The sequence below is a fragment of the Schistocerca americana genome, chromosome 1 (genome assembly GCF_021461395.2).
Source record: "Schistocerca americana isolate TAMUIC-IGC-003095 chromosome 1, iqSchAmer2.1, whole genome shotgun sequence".
NCBI classification, from domain to species: domain Eukaryota; kingdom Metazoa; phylum Arthropoda; class Insecta; order Orthoptera; family Acrididae; genus Schistocerca; species Schistocerca americana.
The window spans coordinates 1,119,470,387-1,119,491,664 of record NC_060119.1 but is presented as its reverse complement, the minus strand read 5'-3'; the positions used below and the strand labels follow the sequence as shown (position 1 = coordinate 1,119,491,664).

Below are 21,278 nucleotides of genomic sequence, written 5' to 3'. Positions count from 1 at the left end.
ATTCTCAGGTTGGGGTATTACAGGTGGAAATTGTTTAGTAGTCAAATGCTTGTTTATTTATAAAGGGGCAGCAGGTGTGAGGGTACAAGATTTTCCAAATGTTTAGTAGCCAAAGTTTTCTGAAATAAATCATTTTGTTGATTGAAAGTGAGATATTGTACTAATTTTGCATATAAATGAAGAAGCTTTACTAGAAGAAGATCTGTTCATTTGTTTATCCAACCAAATCATCCAGAATGAAAAGGTTAATTGTTATGTAAGAGGACTTATTAAGGAGAAGTCTTGTTTTGTATATTCTATTATTTGTCTGAGGTATTCCGTATGGGCTCCACTCCGTCCCAAGAGCACTGAAGCCGTACTTGGCATTGTGACGTGCAAAGTATGGGGAGATGGTAAAAAACTTTTCTGAGCAAAACTACGGATCAATGGGATCAAGAAATATCAGCAACCAGAAGGTTATAACAATAATGTGTATACTGGTCTGATTTGATGATGTTAAGTCTATATGTTGCCCAAGCTATACTCAAGCTACCTGCGAAAACCCCATGAAAATTTATCTAGCAGTTTTGGATCGTAACATGTTCAAACAGACAGAAAGACAAAACAGTTTTACAGTCTTATTATTAGTATAAGAGAGCTAGATATTAGGTTTGTACCCATTTTTTATTACTCCAGTGTTGTAAAGGTAATATTAATGTATTTTGACATGAAACCAAACAAAGAGTTTACAACTGACAAAGAATTTAAAAGTAGGTTACAACGATTGACAATTTTCATTTCGTTTCATTGACAGTTGCAGACATTTTGCTTATTTCAACACAGCATTGGTTTATGAACACTTCTACAACAGTGTAACACTATAAAGTGAGATTAGTATCAGAAGCCAAGATAAAGCGAATAAAAGTTTAAGAAATGTAGGAAAAACTATGCTTTCTGGCCTAAGAACTCATGTTGGATAATTATTTTTAGTAGCAATACATAAGAATTAACCACAAGATATTTCATTAAAAACATTCATTCATGAAAATTTCAGTCAGTCTGTTAAATAAGTCATGTGGATAAATTAATGAAAACGTTCAACTCTGCCTGCTTTGCTCTTAGAAATCTCTCTCTCTTTGTACTGAACTGCAGTTGGGATTGTAAGCAGAATTTGCGTACTTTCACTGTGTACCTTCATAAGGCATAATCCGAGGCAATGCAACTATACGCAAAAAAGTATTTGTTCTACATAAGCATAGAGTAAAAATACAGTATGAAGTTAATAATCAAACATTATGCAGAAGTTTCACCAGGGACCTAGGGGTTCTTACATTTATGTGCCAACAAATATACTCCTTAATGGTATTTAAAATGGATAACAGAAGTGAATTTAGAACAAACCTTGCAATTCACATATTAGAAGTACAATTACAGACTTACCTTCATACATATCTAGGGACCAGAATTGAATTTTAAGTTCTGATGTAACAAGAAGTTGCCAGCAAATAAAATCACAAAGTGAACTGAAAATCCCGATACATTCAAAGACAAAGTGAAAGAGTATGTTACTAACTGCTTCTACTGTAATTGATCAGAGTGTTTGGACTCAGGGATCCGAATTCTGCTTATCTCTTATATCAGTATCAAACAACTTTCAACTTTGGCAGTATATAGACAGCTGATACTGTTGTGTGTAAAGTTCATAGAGTATTTGCATATACCTGCTTGTCTTTCAGTTCCTTCTTCATTTTACTGTATTTCTGCTTTTGCACATTGAGTTGTCCTTTTGTATTTCTGGGGCTAGATGATACTGTTGGCTGAATACTTGTTGTTGGCTGAACACTTTTTGTCAATGGCTTTCTGGCAGATAAAGGACGAGAATTTGTGCTGGGTGCTTTGCTCGTAGACTTGCTTTCTGTGGTTCGTTGGGCAGCTGTGTTTCGGGAGGAAGCTGCAATTCGTGGGGAAGCTGTACTTCGGGGGGAAGCTGCCTGGAAAAAGAAGACACAGATCATTTGTGTTTTTACAATGGTTGTCTCTTCAGTGGACGTGACATCATGATTTTAAACTATTAATAGAATACAAAGTTCTAAAAAAATTGTTTTGATCAATTACTAGAGTAGAAAAAAAATGGTTCAAATGGCTCTGAGCACTATGGGACTCAACATCTGCAGTCATAAGTCCCCTAGAACTTAGAACTACTTAAACCTAACTAACCTAAGGACATCACACACATCCATGCCCGAGGCAGGATTCGAACCTGCGACCGTAGCAGTCACGCGGTTCAAGACAGAAGCGCCTAGAACCGCTCAGCCACCCCGGCCGGCCACAGGTAGCAAATGCACTTAAGCAAATTTTTTGACTACTAGAAAAAAAAATTTCAATGGAATTGCTGATCTTTAAGTACTGGGAGTTGGTTTCTTTATAAGTTGTCAGAAGATCATCAAACATTTATATTCTTATATTTAAATTATATGCATTTGATTTTAAAGCAATGTACACAAATCAAAAAAAGTTTTGCATCACCCCAGTTCCCAGAACACCTGAAGATAGACATTGACTGTGGAAATTGTATCACAGACACAGTCCCTTTGATTGTTCAGAGACATCACTAAACCTGCCCAAAGATGTAAACAGCCATGCACGAGCAGCGCCTATTAGACGGAGAGGGGTTCGACAGCCAATCAGTTCCAGTCATTCCACCAGGAAGGAGGTACATGGCTTGAGTTGTCTGTAGTTCAACCAAGCCTGGATGGTCAATACCGCGGTCGATCATGTCCACATTGTTACTTAGAGCCAGGAAGGGCTCTCAACAAGATAAGTATCTAGCTGTCTCAGAGTGTACCAAAGTGATGTTGTTCAGACATGGAGGAGATACAGAGAGACATGAACTGTTGATGACATGACTCACTCAGATCACCCAAGGGTTACTACTGCAGTGGATGATCCCTACCTACGGATTATGGCTCAGAGGAACCCTGACAGAAACGCCACCATGTTGAATAATGCTTTTCCTGCAGCCACAGGATGTCTTGTTGCAACTCAAACTGTGCGCAATAGGCTACATGATGCGCAACTTCAATCTCGACGTTCATGGTGAGGTCCATCTTTGCAACCACAACACCATGCAGCGCAGTACAGATGGGCCCAACAACACGCCGAATGGACTGCTCAGGATTGGCATCACGTTCTCTTCACCGATGAGTGTTGCATGTGCCTTTAACCAGACAATCGTCAGAGACATGTTTGGAGGCAACCCAGTCATGCTGAACGCCTTAGACAGCAAGTGCAGCAAACGCCTTAGACAGCGACTGCAGCAAGGTGGAGGTTCCCTGTTGTTTTGGGGTGGCATTATGTGGGGCCGACGTACGCCATTGGTGGACATGGAAGGCGCTGTAATGACTGTACGATATGTGAATGCCATCCTCCGACCGATAGTGCAACCACATTGGCAGCATATTAGCGAGGCATTCGTCTTCATGGACAACAATTCGCGCCCCCATCATGCACATCTAGTGAATGACTTCCTTCAGGATAACAACATTGTTCGACTAGAGTGGCCAGCTTGTCCTCCAGACCATGAACCCTATCGAACATGCCTGGGATAGATCGAAAAGGGCTATTTATGAACGACGCGACCCTCCAATCACTCTGAGGGGCCTATGCCGAATCACTGTTGAAGAGTGGGACAACCTGGACCAACAGTGCCTTGAGGGACAACCTGGACCAACAGTGCCTTGATGAACAAATGGATAGTATGCCACGATGAATACAGGCATGCATCAATGCAAAAGGATGTGCTACTGGGTATTAGAGGTACCGGTGTGTACAGCAATCTGGACCACCACCTCTGAAGGTCTCGCTGTATGTTGGTATAAGACACATATCTAAAAAAAAAAGGTGGTAACAACAGCAATGGGGGCTTATAAGCATTTTCCTTTCTACTGGTTCTGTCAGTGCCAAGTTAACATTTTGTAGATGCCTTACAAATGCCCCATGAGACACAGAGAGAAAGAGAGAGGGGGGGGAGATGGAAGCAGATTGCACATAGAGTTTTAAGTATAAACTTATATAAAAAGTATGTGATAGCTTGAGGTTAACTTACAAGACAGTTGTGTAAATGGCCAACATGTTGCCATACATTTTCCTGCAAAATTTTATTGTAATTGTAAAGAAGCTGACTCATTCTACATCATAGTTGTTGCGTGTCATGGGGAGGTTTACATTTGCAAATGCAAAAGAATGCATTCTGGGAAGAGTTGAACATTGTATTACTACCCCCCACAGTCTCACAAAACGACCACAAGAAAATTCAAGAAATTAAAGCTACTGCAGGTGTTTACCAATGATCATTCTTCCCACACATCACTCACAAATAGATCAGGGAAGGAGAAGACAAATAGTAACACCAAAAGTGCCCTCTGCCACACATTGATAGGGGGTTTGGGGAATGCTGATGCATGTCAACGAAAATACGAGGGCTGTTCAATAAAGAATGATGATAATACCTTACTCATCCTCATAATTTGATGGTCCTTCTCAAAGTAGTCTCCCATGAATGCGATGTACTTGTCCCAGCATTTCTGCCAGTCTTCAAATACATGCTGGAATCCATTTTTTGAGAGGTCCTTCAAAATTGCCTCCGCAGCCTTCACCACTGATTCTGACAATTGATAATGCCTCACGCAAAGGCGTTTCTTCATGTTAGAGAATAGAAATAAGTCATATGGGACTAAATCTGGACTGTAGGGAGGGTGAGGGATGCACTTCACGTTGGTTTTTGCAGGATATTCAGCAGCAACATTGGCAATATCATGGTGCAGCATCCAGCCTGCTTCACAGAAATGTGGTCTTTTGTGCCTGATATGGACTTGCAATGTTTTCAGGACATCCCTGTAGTATTGTCCAGTTACTGATGTGTGTGCAGGTACAAGATGCTGATAAACCACTCCATGAATACCAAAGAGTGAGATGACCATAACTTTTCCAGCAGAAGCAATCATTTTTGTTTCTTGGGGGGGTTGGTGATTAAGAATATTTCCACACTGTCCTTCGCTGTTTGCTCTCAGGATCAAAATGGTGTAGCAAAGTTTCATCAGCAGTGATTACATTTGAAAGAAACTCCAGATCTTCCTCTAACAACTTTAACTGCATGCAGACCTGCATGCAAATGTCCTTTTGTAACAGTCTTGGAACCCATCGCACACAAACACGTGTCGTGTGTAATTTTTCTGTCACCAATGTGTGGGTGGCATCCAATGAAACATTCAGTATTTCAGAAAGTGATCTTAAGGTAATCTGTCAATGCTCTCTCACAATGACAGCAGCAGTGTTGATGTTTTCTTCCATAACAGCAGTAACTGGAGCACCAGGTCCGCCTTCCTTTGAAACTGATTGTCTCCCCTCTTTAAATATTTGAAACACCTTCGAGCTGTGCTGTAGGGAAGAACAAACTTCCAGAAGCCTCCTGTAACATTGTATAGGCCTCAGCTGAAAATTTGTTCATATGAAAGCAGAATTTCAAAGCCGCATATTGTCCCTCACGTGTTACCTCCATTGCAGCAGTAGGCGATACTGAACATGTCTGCCTCTCACAGGCAGAAACCAGGAGTCCCAACAATGAAACGACTACGGCATGTTTGTTGCACATCAAGCTAACAGAACACCATAAGACTAAATTTTAGCGCAAGAAATTATGACCATAAAACAATTATGATCTTTCTTTATTGAACAGCTCTCGTAGTCAATTTTTGATAGTATAATAAAACTGGACACATAAAAAAATCCCAGTGGCTCCTTCTGGCAGAAGGATTGAGGGGGAAGAACGAGCAATGAAGGAAAAGGACTGCTGTGGTTTAGGAAATGAGGAGAGTTACAGTAAAGTCACCCAGAACCCTGAGCAAGATGAATCTTTCCTTTTCATCCCATCTTCCTTTTTATCCCATCTGATAAGTCGTCCCAGATCCACGGTTATGGGTAATCTTCCCCATTTCCTACACCTTGAGAGTCTTTTACCTTCATCCCTGTTCCCCTTCAGCCCTTCTGCCATTATAAGGAGCCACTGGCTCCCTAAGCTTGCATATTTCTTTAATTTTTATATGTCTCATCTCCTGCCACTGCTTGATGAGTAGATATTTTATTCATCCAATTATATTATGCAGAATAGACGTAGACAGTGAAGGCTGACTCAAGGAACATGCAAATAACTAAACTAAATTAAACCAATAATTTTCGACCACCTATTGAATTTTTAAAATCTTTTTAAATTTTAGTACATTACATACCACAAGAAGGTTTCGTTGAAGAAATCTTGCTTTATAATCTGAACTAACCTGCATCTTATCGTTTCCTTACTTCAATTCATCCCATGTAAATTTGTGCACTACACAGCAGAGATCTTTCAAATCTTCAGGACAGTGTCTTCTGTTCTACCAATCTTCATTGATTCATACATATTGTAACATTGCACAAGCACAGTATTAGCATTCGCACCAAGCAACTTTTAATTTGCTTACATGTGTAGGAAAATACACACACACTGAATGACGTTGTAATAGATACCACACATGAAATCACGGGATGCATTAATGCATAGTCTAATAGTGAAGTTTTCCACTGTTACAAAAACACTGAAGTGCCCAAGAGCCCGGCATATCAGTTTATATAAAGCTGTTAAGCTGTTTGCATACAGCGCAGATGTCCATGTCTTCATCGGAAAGGTTTGACACCTGGAATAGGGGTTGTGCCACCACAGGAAAAAACAGTGTAAAACGGAGTCAGTGTAAGCAGGCGTGGTGTCCATTCCCTCATGAGAGACGGTGAGAGAGCACTGGTGATGGAGATGTAGTATCCATGTCCACATCTGGGCAGGTGCTCGGCAATTAAGGTAGCAGAAAAGATACAGGTGGTGGCTGAGACAGGGTCCACATAAATGGAGGCAGCCCGCCACTAATTACTCCATCTGGAGGCAGCAGCACCAATAATGAAGACGGCGCAGGAGCCGATGGGGGCACAGACCATGCTGCAGAGGCTGGCACAGAGAGTGCACGCAGCCACAGGGGCGGCAGGGTCTCTAGCACATGGTCAGACAGGTGGTTGAAGCTGGTCATAGTGTCAGGACACCAAGCCATCGGAGGTGCACATGACGCAGAGACGGCAGCCTCAGCAGTAATGGATGACCACCGGTATCCACTTAGGCACTGGCCAAACCTGTAGGCCCAGACAGCAGAGCCCAGATGGAACAGCTGTCAGGCAGGTGCTAGCAAGCAGCCAGACATTGGTCAGAGCAGATGCAGCAGCATATGGGGCTGGTGGCCATGAAGCAGCTCCACGGGCCTATGGTCACCAAATGGATTGAAGCTATTGAGGGTGTCCCCAGGAGAAAATTGTGTGATGTAGTTTTTTGTCTGAGTTTTGAAAGTACTGACCAACCGCTCCACACCTCACCATTTGACTGAATATGAAATTGAGGGGCCATAACATGACGAATGTCACTCTTTGTACAAAATCCTTCAAAATCCTGAGACACAGATTGTGGGCTATTACCCGTCACAAGCATATAAGGTAATCCTTCCATGGAAAAAATATTTGTGAGAGCTGAGACCATAGGCAATGTAGTTGTGGATGGGGAACAAACCACATAAGTGTCAACTACAACAAGCCAAACGAAGTTAAGAAAGGAGCCCACAAAATCAGCATGAATACACTCCCAGGGGTGCTGGGACGAGAGGAGGACGGCCAAAGACGCTGACACACGTCGTCACAGAGGGCACAACAAGTACTGTGCTATATGCATACAGCTTAATATAAACCAGCATGCCAGCTCTCGGTTGCTCCAATATTTTCATGGATGTCGAACACTTCATTGTTAAACTGTGGTAACTATCACAATGTCATTCAGTGTGTGTGTGTATTTTCCTATATGTGTAAGCAAATTAAAAGTTGCTTTGTGCAAATTCTAATATTGTGTTTGTGGGGAAAGAGGCGCCCTTGGTGCTACCTGATAGGTGGCGCACTGCAGGCACGCTGATACAACACACGTGATCTCATTGTCAATACCTGACCTAATAAGTGGCGGTAGTCCACAATAAACACCCCAATGGTCAAGCTGAAGAAGGCGCATGGTGTTCTGTCACAATGCAAATGAGTTCACAATCCTGGGCATTGACTCTCCAGTAGCCAACATTAATGCACCATCAAAAACTGAGAGGCAGTGGCAGAAAGCATAATAATTATGCCAAGGATCCAACGCTCGGTTTGGTGGTTTACCTGGCCAGCTGTTGTGGACAAATTGAACAACCTGACCTAAGACAGGATAGGCAGCGACAGCCTCGAAAATCCAAGAGATGGCAAATGGAAAACCATCCACAGTGTTTTGGGCTTTGCCATGTAAATGGAACACCAACAATTCATCATGATCAAATGCTGGATTAGTGCCAATCAGCAATCAAGAAAGATGGGATAAAGTGAGTCTTGTAGTTACAGTGCAACAAAAACAGAGCCCAATGTTGCAGGCGAAGGGCCATTTTGTCCGGAAGGGATGCTTAAGAATGGAAAAGAGCAACCAGAGGTTTATGATCAGTAATCAAATGAAATTTAGAACCATAGAGGAAAACAAACTTTTTGAGTGAACACACAATAGTAAAGGCTTCTTTTTCTATCTGTGAGTAGCGGTATTGGGCCTGGTTCAGGGTTTTGGAAACATATGCAATACCACATTTGGAACTGCCCATTTATTAGTAAATGAGAACAGTGCCAAGGCCATACTGGGAAGCATTTGTGTCCAGCAGAAGATGCTGGTCTGACAGGAAGGTAACCGAGCAAGATGAGAAGTGTAATTTTGACTTCAGCAGGGTAAAAGCTTGCTCGCAGGTGAGTGACCAGTGAAAAGGAATACCTTTACATAAGAGAGAGTATGTATGGGCTGAGCCTCTGTGGCCACGAGAAATTATGGTAGTATACAAATTTTCCAAGAAAGACTTGCAATTCCTTCACATTGGTAGAACGCAGCAAAGCCATAATGGCATCCACATGCTGGATAAAGGCTTGACGCCAGCATGTGAGACTTTAAACCCGAGGCAGATGATAGACAGCTGAAAAAATTGCAATTTATCCAAGTTATATTTCAACCCAGAGGCCTGCAGCAATGTGAGCAAGGTATGAAGACTCTGCAAGTGTTCATCTGTAGAGGAACTGGAGACTACAATATCATCAAGGTAGTTAATGCACCCCCCGCATGAGGGTGTGAGTTGCTCCAAAAATTGTTGGGAAATAGCAGAGGTGCTAGCTGAGATGAATGGCAGGCGCTGGTATTAGTATAACCCGCAGGGGGTATTCACTACGAGGGTATGTTTGGAATCATTATCCAGTGGCAGTTGCAAGTAGGCTTCAGACAAGTCTATTTTGAGAAAAACTTTGGCTCCCATAAATGTGAGCTTAGAGTTTATCCTGATGCGTAAGGGATGGGTATCAATAACAGACTGTGAATTTACAGACTTTTTAAAATCATCACAGAGTCAAAGGTTGCCATTAGGTTTTGTGACAATGATCAGTGGAGCAGACCATTCACTTGATGTTATAGGCCTGACAACACCCAAGGACATTAAATTGACTGAGTTCCATTTTGACTCGTTGCCATAAAGCAATGGGAATTTGGCAAGCATGAAGAAAATGGAGGCACACGAATAGTTTCATTGTGATGTGAGCCTTTAAATTGATAGCTCACCCTGAACCGTCCGAAAACAGTGAGGAAAATTCCGAACTTAGCATGCCCAGTTGTTGGAACAGAACTTGATCCGAAACCACATGCACCTTGTCAGAAATAGAGAATCCAAAATTTTGAAGGCACCTAACCCACATAAGTTGTCAGTGTTGGCATTGTCTAACACTAGAAAGGTAAGGCCAAACAACTACTTTATATGATATGGGAGTAAAAAACTGTCCCAGTATGGGTGTTTATTGTTTGTTGTAACTCACCAATCGACAAGAGACAGGGGACAATGCTGGTGATCCAAGGCCCACATAGAGTTGAGAATTTAACAAAGTCAGAGCTGCACTTGTGTCCACTTACATTTTTAACATCTTATCCATAGCGAGTACTTCAGTGTAAAGTTTTTCTGGGGCTACCATCACTTGGAAACACTGAACATTTGTGTTCAAGTCTGGTGAAGGAGGTTGAGAGTAGCACACATACGCAATACGTTCCTTCTTCCCTTTTTTATTTATTTATTTATTATTTTTTTACAATGGTTGTACATCACCCAACGCTTTGGGCATGTGGCCTGCTCTTGTTGAACAAAGCAATAAGTACATGACAGGAGAGGAGGAAATGACTTCTGTTGTAACACTGACTGCTGTTGCTCCTTAGTGCAGCACTGCCCCACGCAATGTGGAGACCATGACTGAACAGTTGCAATGTCATCCCCCGCCTGAGAGCTAATCAACAGTGGCTGAGGAGAAGATGCAATGGTGGCTACTTCACACCAAGCTTCTGCCTGATTTCCTGCTTCCCTAGATACTCAAAAGACTAAACAATGTTCAAAACCTCTTTGAGAGAGGGATTTCCACATTGTAAAGCACATTGACAAAGTTCTCTATCAGGGGCCAGCTATATTACAGCATCACAAACTATCAGATCAGCATATGAGTCCTGCAGAGATTCAGTAACAAACTGCCAACAACAGCTAATCCCATGAAGTTCTGCTGTCCAAGCTCTGTATGACTGTTTGAGCCACTTTTCACAAAGTAGAACTCAACGTGCGCAGCAATAACATAAGTACATTTGCAATGATAATTAGAGGGTAGCTGACACATTTCATCAAATGATAGACTGGTAGGTTCCTGCAGAGGAGCTAACTGACATAAAAGATGATAAACGTGAGGAGAAATTCAGACAGAAAGAACGTCATACACATATTGGGATGGTGACACTAAAAGCTTGGAAATGTTGCTAAAGGCATTTTTCATATGCGTCCCAATCATCCACAGTATCATCATACAGAGGAAATGGTGCATCAATGGTGGTGAACCCTGGGGTGTCAACGATGCTGCCTAATTGTTTAGTGCCGCAAAAAGAGACTGCTACTGGTTGGTGAGAGCTCACTACTGTTCAACAGGAGACATAAGAACTTCTTCCACTGACATGTTGGCCATGGCAAACCAAGAAACGAAACACATGGATTAGAATACCGCACTTGTCACCAAAAGTGTTGCAACATAACACAAACACAATATTACAATTCCTACCAATTGGATTTTGATTCACTTATGCATGAAGGAAAATACAAACACACTGAATGATGATGTAATACGTATCATGCACAAAATCATGGGTTGCATTAATGCACAGTCTAACAGTGAAGTGTTCCACAGTCATGAAAACAGTGGAGCACGCAACGGCCTGGTGCACCAGAATGTGTACAACTGTCTTTACATGGTACAGTAGCCTTTTTAAGCTGGCCACAGAGGCACATGCTGTTTATGTGCAAGTTTATGTGCACTCACTGTATAAGGCTACAAAAGTACAGTGGAACCTCACTTAACAAGAACCTCCCATAAGGCACAATTTGTATAATGAGCAAAACAAATTGTAAAAAATTACCTCGCTTAGCAAGTGATGTTTCGCATAACAAGTGAATGATTTAGTGTGACATCACCAGGCATTTGCACGCTGCGGAGGAAACATTCAACAATAGACAACCTTTCAAAGTTGGCAGCAGCATGTGATCAATGTCTGTAGTATGTACTGCAGTCTGGGTTTACTATCTTAGCGTAGCTTGTGATCACACATTTTTTTAAACTTGTGTTCAAACAGCATTTTTTTTGTGTGCAAATTTTAATAACCCTTCATAAAAATATCTCCAAAGATAAAGCCACAAGAAGACAGCCATAAGAGAAAGAAAATGACCTTAGAAATGAAATGTAAAATCACTGAAAAACGTGAACATGGTGTGAGCGTTGCTGATTTAGCATGCACATACTATCAGTTTGCACTGTCCTCGCAAACAAGGACAAGATTAAGGAGACAGACACTTCAAAGGGAGTGACAAGAGCATCTAAACAACAGTTTCATATTCTGGATGATATCGTGAGGTTGCTCCTTATGTGGATCACTGAAAAGCAATTGCAAGTTTACGCTATTAACAAGAAAATCTTTTATGAGAAGACAAGAATGATTTTCACTGACCTCATTACCAAGATTCCAGAATCATCAGTGGCTGAAGAAGTGCTTAAGGGAAGCTGTGGGTGGTTCGAGAAGTTTAAGAGAAGAACTGGCATAAACAGTATTGTGAGGCGCAGTGAAGCAGCCAGCTCCAACATCAAAGCCAGCGGAGAACTTCATCAACAACTTCAAGATGTTCATAGATTCTGAGAATTATTTGCCCCACAGGTTTTTAATTGTAAAGAGATGGATGTATTCTGAAAAAAGAAGCCGAAGCATACCTTTATAACAGTGGAGGAGAATGAATTGCCCAGTCACAAGCCAATGAAAGATCATCTCATACTGTTATTCTGTGCAAATGCAGGTGGCTAGGTGAAAATTAAACCACTGTTTGTTTACCATTCAGAAACTCCATGTGCCCTCAAGATGTGTAAAGACCAGAGGAGCAGGTTACATGTGATGTGGAGGTCCAACAACAATCTTTTTTGTGATTGGATCAATGGAGTGTTTGGTTCTTTGGTGAAAAAATATTTGCTTGAGATGAAACTGCCACTTCCTGGTGGATTAAAACTGTGTGCCGGACCGAGACTCGAACTCGGGACCTTTGCCTTACGCGGGCATGTGCTCTACTGACTGAGCTACCCCAGCATGACTCACGCCCCATCCTCACAGCTTTAATTCCGCCAGTACCTCGTCTTCTACCTTCCAAACTCCACAGAGGCTCTCCTGTGAACCTTGCAGAACTAGCACCCCTGGAAGAAAGGATATTGCAGAGACATGGCTTAGCCACAGCCTGGTGGATGTTTCTAGAATGAAATTTTCACTCTACAGCGGAGTGTGCGCTGATATGAAACTTCCTGGCAGATTAAAACTGTGTGCCAGACCGAGACTCGAACTCGGGACCGTTGCCTTTCGCAGGCAAGTGCTCTACCGACTGAGCTACCCAAGCATGACTCACGCCCCGTCCTCACAGCTTTAATTCCACCAGTACCTTGTCTCCTATCTTCCAAATTCCACAGAGGCTCTCCTGCGAACCTTGCAGAACTAGCACCCCTGGAAGAAATGATATTGCGGAGACATGGCTTAGCAAGGTTCGCACGAGAGCCTCTGCAGAGTTTGGAAGGTAGGAGATGAGGTACTGGCGGAATTAAAGCTGTGAGGACGGGGTGTGAGTCGTGCTTGGGTAGCTCAGTCGGTAGAGCACCTGCCCGCGAAGGCAAAGGTCCCGAGTTCGAGTCTTGGTCCGGCACACAGTTTTAATCCGCCAGGAAGTTTCATATCAGCGCACATTCCGCTGTAGAGTGAAAATTTCATTCTAGATTTCATGGCTATGCCATGTCTCCGCAATATCCTTTCTTCCAGGGGTGCTAGTTCTGCAAGGTTCGCAGGAGAGCCTCTGTGGAGTTTGGAAGGTAGAAGACGAGGTACTGGCGGAATTAAAGCTGTGAGGATGGGGCGTGAGTCATGCTGGGGTAGCTCAGTCAGTAGAGCACATGCCCGCGTAAGGCAAAGGTCCCGAGTTCGAGTCTCGGTCCGGCACACAGTTTTAATCCACCAGGAAGTTTCAAGAAATGACCATATACATCTACACTTACAAGGACACTCTGAAAATCACATTTAAGTGCACGGCAGAGAGTTCATCGAACCACCTTCACAATTCTCTATTATTCCAATCTCATATAGAGCCCGGAAAGAACGAACACCTGTATCTTTCTGTATGAGCTCTGATTTCCCTTATTTTATCACAGAGATCATTTCTCCCTATGTAGGTCAGTGTCAACAAAATATTTTTGCATTAAGAGGATAAAGTTGGTGATTGGAATTTCATGAGAAGATTACGCCGCAATGAAAAATGCCTTTGTTTTAATAATGTCCACCCAAAACTCTGCATCATTTCAGTGACACTCTCTCCCCTATTTCACAATAATACAAAATGTGCTGCCTTTCTTTGAACTTGTTCAATGTACTCCGACAATCCTCTCTGGTATGGATCCCACACCGTGCAGCAGTTTTCTAAAAGCTGCACAAATATTCACTCAGATCTTGATAAGATATGAATGTGGTGCAAAATTGGCAGCTTGCTTTAGATGTTCAAAGATGTAAAATTGTGCACTTCAGAAAATGAAAAAAAATGTAATATCCTTTGATTCCAGTATCAATGAGTCACAGTTGGATCAATCAACTCATACAAATACCTGGGTGTAACACTTTGTAGGGATATGAAATAGACCAACCAAATAGCCAGTCATTAAAGGAGGTGGCAGGCTTCAGCTTATCAGTAGAATACTAGGGAAATGCAGTTGGTCTACAAAGGAGATTGCTTACAAACCATACGTGGGACCCGTCCTAGAATACTGCAAGAGGTATGGATTGTACAAGGAGAATGACTAAAGCAGGTGGCAGACTTCGGCTTTATTACAGTACTAGTGAGATGCGATCAGTCTACAAAGCAAAAAAATTTGGAAATTTGTGATAAGTTCATAGGTTCCTAAGCTTACACACTACTTAATCTAACTTAAACTAACTTATGCTAAGGACAACACACACACATCCATGTCCAAGGGAGGACTTGAACCTCCAACGAGGGGAGCCGTGTGAACCATGACAAGGCACCTCACACTGCGCGGCTACCACATGCAGTTCTCCAAAGGAGATTACTTACAAACCAATTTACAAAGTAAATTAATAAGTTACTGAAGATTTTTTTTTTTAATATAGAGTTTTCAAAGTCTGCTGCATTCACACACCATCAACCATTAATGGTTCTGCTCAGTTTATGGGCAGTTTTGTACCCTGTGTGATTATACAGTAATATGAACCTCTCTCTAATTTGTTCATTTTCCTTACTTTAAAGAGGGGTGACTTTTGTACTATAAGATTTTAGCCACTATTGCATGACTTGTATTCACAATCTGAGCTGTGGTTACAGTCAATTAACAAATTCTCAACAGAGACACTATTTATAATTTTGGATAAACTTTGTATGGCTACTGCTGGTAACTGCATTGTTTTGGACACTACTAACAATAGTTACGCAACTGTTAATATAACTTTCTTCTGCAAGCAGGCTCAAAAAATTTGTTTAATAAACAAAAGATAAATATTATTTATAATTATCTATGCAAAAACATAAAACTGTATTAAAATGGTAATTGCATGATAATTACAACTCACAGGTTTGACATTGATGCTGTCACGTGGTAATGAAGGTGCAGGAACTTTCTCCGTTTTCTCATCTTTCACATCCAAATTTTGTTTAGTGGAAAGCTTAGAAGCAGTCTGTGGCCTCTCTAAAAACAGAAAATAACAATTGTTCCATGTGAGGTGAATACAGAAGGAAATGTTCTCTAATTCACAGCCCATTTGTGAAACTAATATAAATGCCGCATTTCCTTTAATACTTTAGATGTCCTTAAATGTGCAATACATGTGTTTTAATATTGTCTGCTTAGTAGCATGGAAAATAAAGATAAGTAAAAGCACAGGAATTTACAAACTTAATATGCAGTCAATATGACCATAATTAAAAACAGAACACAAGCTTGCATAACTTAATCATAGCTAACACTTGGTTCAAGAATCATAAAAGAAGGTTGTATACATGGAAGAATCCCGGAGATACTAAAAGATATCAGATAGATTATATAATGGGAAGACAGAGATTTCGGAACCAGGTTTTAAATTGTAAGACATTTCCAGGGGCAGATTTGGACTCTGACCACAATCTATTGGTTTTGATCTGTAGATTAAAACTGAAGAAACTGCAAAAAGGTGGGAATTTAAGGAGATGGGACCTGAATAAACTGACTAAACCAGAGGTTGTACAGAGTTTCAGGGAGAACATAAGGGAACAATTGACAGCAATGGGGGAAAGAAGTACAGTAGAAGAAGAATGGGTAGCTCTGAGGTATGAAGTAGTGAAGGTAGCAGAGGATCAAGTAGGTAAAAAGACGAGAGCTAGTAGAAATCCATGGGTAACAGAAGAAATATTGAATTTAATTGATGAAAGGAGAAAATATAAAAATGCAGTAAATGAAGCAGGCAAAAAGGAATACAAACGTCTCAAAAATGAGATCAACAGGAAGTGCAAAATGGCTAAGCAGGGATGTCTAGAGGACAAATGTAAGGATGTAGAGGCTTATCTCACTAGGGTTAAGATAGATATTGCCTACAGGAAAATTAAAGAGACCTTTGGAGAAAAGAGAACCACTTGTATGAATATCAAGAGTTCAGATGGAAACCCAGTTCTAAGCAAAGAGGGGAAAGCACAAAGGTGGAAGGAGTATATAGAGGGTGATGTACTTGAGGACAATATTATGGAAATGAAAGAGAATGTAGATCAGGGCCGGCCAGAAATTCTGCACGAGTGCGGTGCTGCTGCACATGTGCAACTTCCGGGTTACAGCGTGCACGCCGCAGCCGTCAGCGTTCATGTAGTGCATGTTTCTACCCACAAATGTCGCTTTATACATTTGCTTGGATACTCTGTACCGGCGCATTCTAGTGCTCTTTCCACAGTTTGCAAGCCAACTATGGGAAGGTATTTCTCGTATTAAACATTTAAAATACTGTCACACTCATTGAGACGTCTACTTTTATGTTAACAGTTTAACCCAGTAAGACAAGTAATACAGTTAACAACCGTGGGTTTTTATTAAGGTAGCTTGACTGGCAGCACGTAAATACGAGTAATGTTTTTGATCTAGTATTTAACAAAGAGAGTACTTAGCGACTTCCAACGAACCTTATTCATGATTTCAAATAACATTAAACTAATGCAAGGTTTCCTATAACTAATTCTTGGTGCCCTCAGTTACACCCACATAATTTCTGTCTCACTGACCTCTCGATGATCACCTGTTATTTCAATACCATTATTGCTACATCTTTCATCAACTCCGTCTGAAATCTGCATAATAACCGACAATTAGATGAATGTTACGTTTTATCGGCTTCAGCTGAGCGTAGACCTTCACACATTTATAAAAAAAAAAAAAAAAAAAAAAAAAAAAAAAAAAAAAAAGAAAAAAAAAAAAAACCCCTAAATGTAAGTACACATGAGAACAAACGGTTTAATGACCAACTTTCCAGATAATAATGTAACATGGAGCAGAGCAGAATGAGGCACTAATGCACAGTTAGTATACAATAATTTTTAATTATGAAAGGAATAAATCCAAACACGTTTATCACTGGTCATGAGAAATGATAATCGAGTTGATGTGTCTCATCCATTTTCTTAAGGACATTTAATTTTGCTTGCCATTCTTCACTCTTGAGTACACTACACTCATCTTCGTGATATGTATTGTAGTGTCTTTCGATTGAAAACTTATACTGGCCGCCTATTATTCGGCGACATAGCAAACACTGTGAGTTTTCACCAATGGCTACAAAAAAGAATTGCAGTTCCTAGTCATTTTTAAACGACTGAGAACATAGATCTCCTGTCCTTTGCTTTTTCACAGTACCTGCCATTTCTCACTACTTCTCTGTTAAGGTTATGGTTACCAGGGGTAAACGAGACTGGTTATGTTGCGCTCTTGCTTGTACCACATAAACAGGAAAGTGGAGCCGCCGCCGTTCATTTAGGACACATGTCTAATAACAGATGTCGCTGCCGCACACGTGCACACATGTGCAGCACTTCCGCATGTCTGCACACTGTGCAGTGTTTGGCTGGCCCTGATGTAGATGAAGATGAAATGGGAGATACAATACTGTGTGAAGAGTTTGACAGAGCACTGAAAGACCTGAGCTGAAACAAGGCCCCAGGAGCAGACAACATTCCATCAGAACTACTGACGGGCTTGGGAGAGCCAGTCCTGACAAAACTCTAACATCTGGTGAGCAAGATGTATGAGACAGGCGAAATACCCTCAGACTTCAAGAAGAATATAATAATTCCAATCCCAAAGAAAGCAGGTGTTGACAGATGTGAAAATTACCAAACTATCAGTTTAATAAGTCACAGCTGCCAAATACTAACACGAATTCTTTACAGACGAATAGAAAAACTTGTAGACGCCGACCTCGGGGAAGATCAGTTTGGATTCCATAGAAATATTGGAACAAGTGAGGCAGTACTGACCTTACGACTTATCTTAGAAGAAAGATTAAGGAAAGGCAAACCTACGTTTCTAGCATTTATAGACTTAGAGAAAGATTTTGACAATGTAAGAGTCGAGGGGCATGAAGAGGTAGTAGTGGTTGGGAAGGGAGTGAGACAGGGTTGTAGCCTCTCCCCAATGTTATTCAGTCTGTATATTGAGCAAGCAGTAAAGGAAACAAAAGAAAAATTCAGAGTAGGTATTAAAATCCATGGAGAAGAAATAAAAACTTTGAGGTTCACCGATGATATTGTAATTCTGTCAGAAACAGCACAGGACTTGAAAGAGCAACTGAACAGAATGGACAGTATCTTGAAAGGAGGATATAAGATGAACATCAACAAAAGCAAAATGAGGATAATGGAATGTAGTCGAATTAAGTCGGGTGATGCTGAGGGAATTAGATTAGGAAATAAAACACTTAAAGTAGTAAATGAGTTTTGCTATTTGGGGCGCAAAATAACTGATGATGGTCGAAGTAGAGAGGATATAAAATGTAGACTGGCTATGGCAAGGAAAGCGATTCTGAAGAAGAGAAATTTGTTAACATCGAGTATAGATTTAAGTGTCAGGTAGTCGTTTCTGAAAGTATTTGTATGGAGTGTAGCCATGTATGGAAGTGAAACATGGATGATAAATAGTTTGGACAATAATAGAATAGAAGCTTTCAAAATGTGGTGCTACATAAGAATGCTGAAGATTAGATGGGTAGATCACATAACTAATGAGGAGGTATTGAATAGAATTGGGGAGAAGAGGAGTTTGTGGCACAACTTGACCAGAAGAAGGGACCGGTTGGTAGGACATGTTTTGAGGCATCAAGGGATCACAAATTTAGCATTGGAGGGCAGCGTGGAGGGCAAAAATCGTAGAGGGAGACCAAGAGATGAATACCCTAAGCAGATTCAGAAGGATGTAGGTTGCAGTAGGTACTGGGAGATGAAGAAACGTGCACAGGATAGGGTAGCACGGAGAGCTGTATCAAACCAGTCTCAGGACTGAAGACCACAACAACAACAACAACAACACCAACACAAGCTTAAATTTGACAAGGAAGAGAGAGGAAATCAGGAATCATCTTATTTAAGAAGCCCTCTTGGCATTCACCCAAAGCTACTTCACAAAATGAGAGAGATGCTAACTTAGGGATAACGTCTTGACTGAACAGTCAATCACTGTGTTAGATATGTGCAGTATGATTGGTTATTCAGTCAAGAAGATCATTTCTGTATGTCTTCAACTCTCTCTAGTTCAAACCTGAGATGCACACTACTTCAACAACAGAATGAGTTGTTATCAGGCGCACTTATAGTCTGATGACAGTAGGCTGGTGCAGAAAATACTTAATAACTGCAACAGCTGTTGGCTGGTCAGGCATTCCACACTTGGTCTCAGCACTGCACTTGGCTCACTATCATCATTGTCTAGCATACTTGGTCTATCTCATTGTTTGGCCTTTGCTCTTCCATTACCTTTATGTGGTCTATGTATCTGTTGTTCCTTAAGCAGATCAAAAGTAGGAGCCCAGGCTTTACTGAGGTAGTGCCTGAGTCACAGTTAATAACGTTTTCTGTGATTTATTTTCAGTGGAGTTTGTCATGATGGATTCCAGAAAGTTAGAGGTTTGTTTCATTACCTTCGTTTGGTTAAAATCCAGGGAATATTCCATTTTCAAGCAATATTATTATTATTATTATTATTATTATTATTATTATTATTATTATTATTATTTTTTTTTTTTTTTTTTTTTTTTTTTTTTTTTTTTTTTTTTTTTTTTTTTTTTTTTTTTTTTTAGGGCGCTCAACTTCAACGGGCATTAGCGCCCAGACTACGTTAGGAACGCACCGCGAGCCACAAGTTTAAGACAGCAACGAAACGGAAAACACGATAAAAGACAGACTGACAGGCATAGGATTAAAAAAAGAAAACAGCATAATCAAATGTCCTTTGAGAGGGTTGTCAAATTGATAAAATGAAGAATGCGAGCAGCTGCTAGTGGGTCATCTGCTAAAATGGCTTCTACAGTACATGGCAGGCCAAGATCAAGACGCAGGGTGTTAAAATCCGGACAGGGCGTTAAAATGTGGCAGACCGTCAGCAATTGCCCACATGGGCAGAACGGCGCCGGCGCAACCGTTAGCAGATGGCGATGGCTGAACCGGCAGTGTCCAATTCGTAACCGGGCCAAAACTACCTCCTCCCGCCGAGAAGGGCGTGAGGAGGACGTCCAAGCCACGGGAAGAGGTTTCAAGGCCCGAAGCTCGTTGTCTGTAAGTGCAGCCCAATCGGCATGCCACAGCGATAAAATGCACCGACAAATGACCCTGCTACAATCTGACGAAGGGGCACAACAAGAAGCTGTCCGAGGATGGAGGACCGCAGCCTTGGCCGCGGCATCTGCTGCTTCGTTCCCAGGGATACCAACATGGCCAGGAACCCACATAAAGCTAACCGGAGAACCGACGTCCACCAGCTGCTGAAGAGAGCATTGGATCCGGTGCACGAAAGGGTGAACCGGGTACGGATCACTGAGGCTCTGGATGGCGCTCAGGGAATCGGAGCAGATGACATATGCAGAATGTCGGTGGCGGTAGGTGTAAAGAACAGCCTGGTAGAGGGCAAAGAGCTCAGCTGTGAAGACCGAACAATGGCCATGGAGCCGGTATTTGAAACTTTGTGCCCCGACAATAAAAGAACACCCGACCCCGTCATTGGTCTTAGAGCCATCTGTATAAATGAAGGTCATATTAATGAACTTCGAACGAAGTTCGAAAAAACAGGAGTGGTAGACTGAACTGGGGGTAACCTCCTTCGGGAGCGAGCAGAGGTCAAGGTGGACGCGAACCTGAGCCTGGAGCCAAGGTGGCGTGTGGCTCTCGCCCACTCGAAAGGTTGCAGGGAGTGAAAAATTAAGGTGTTGAAGGAGGCGACGAAAGCGAACTCCAGTGGGTAGCAGGGCAGAGACATACAACCCATATTGACTGTCGAGAGAGTCATCAAAAAAGGAACGATAAGATGGGTGGTCGGGC

The 21,278-nt window shown here is 41.6% G+C and overlaps 1 protein-coding gene across 1 annotated transcript in view; it reads right to left on the bottom strand.

Annotated features, from left to right (window-relative positions):
* LOC124596812 (golgin subfamily A member 6-like protein 22) overlaps positions 1 to 21,278 on the bottom strand; it is a 267,662-nt gene that overhangs the window by 228,406 nt on the left and 17,978 nt on the right. Inside the window, exons 2-3 of the mRNA XM_047135897.1 lie at positions 15,314 to 15,429; positions 1,701 to 1,970 (exon numbers count right to left, since the gene is read on the bottom strand). Coding sequence (XP_046991853.1) covers positions 1,701 to 1,970; positions 15,314 to 15,429 — 386 coding nt within the window. The remainder of the gene's footprint in view (positions 1 to 1,700; positions 1,971 to 15,313; positions 15,430 to 21,278) is intronic.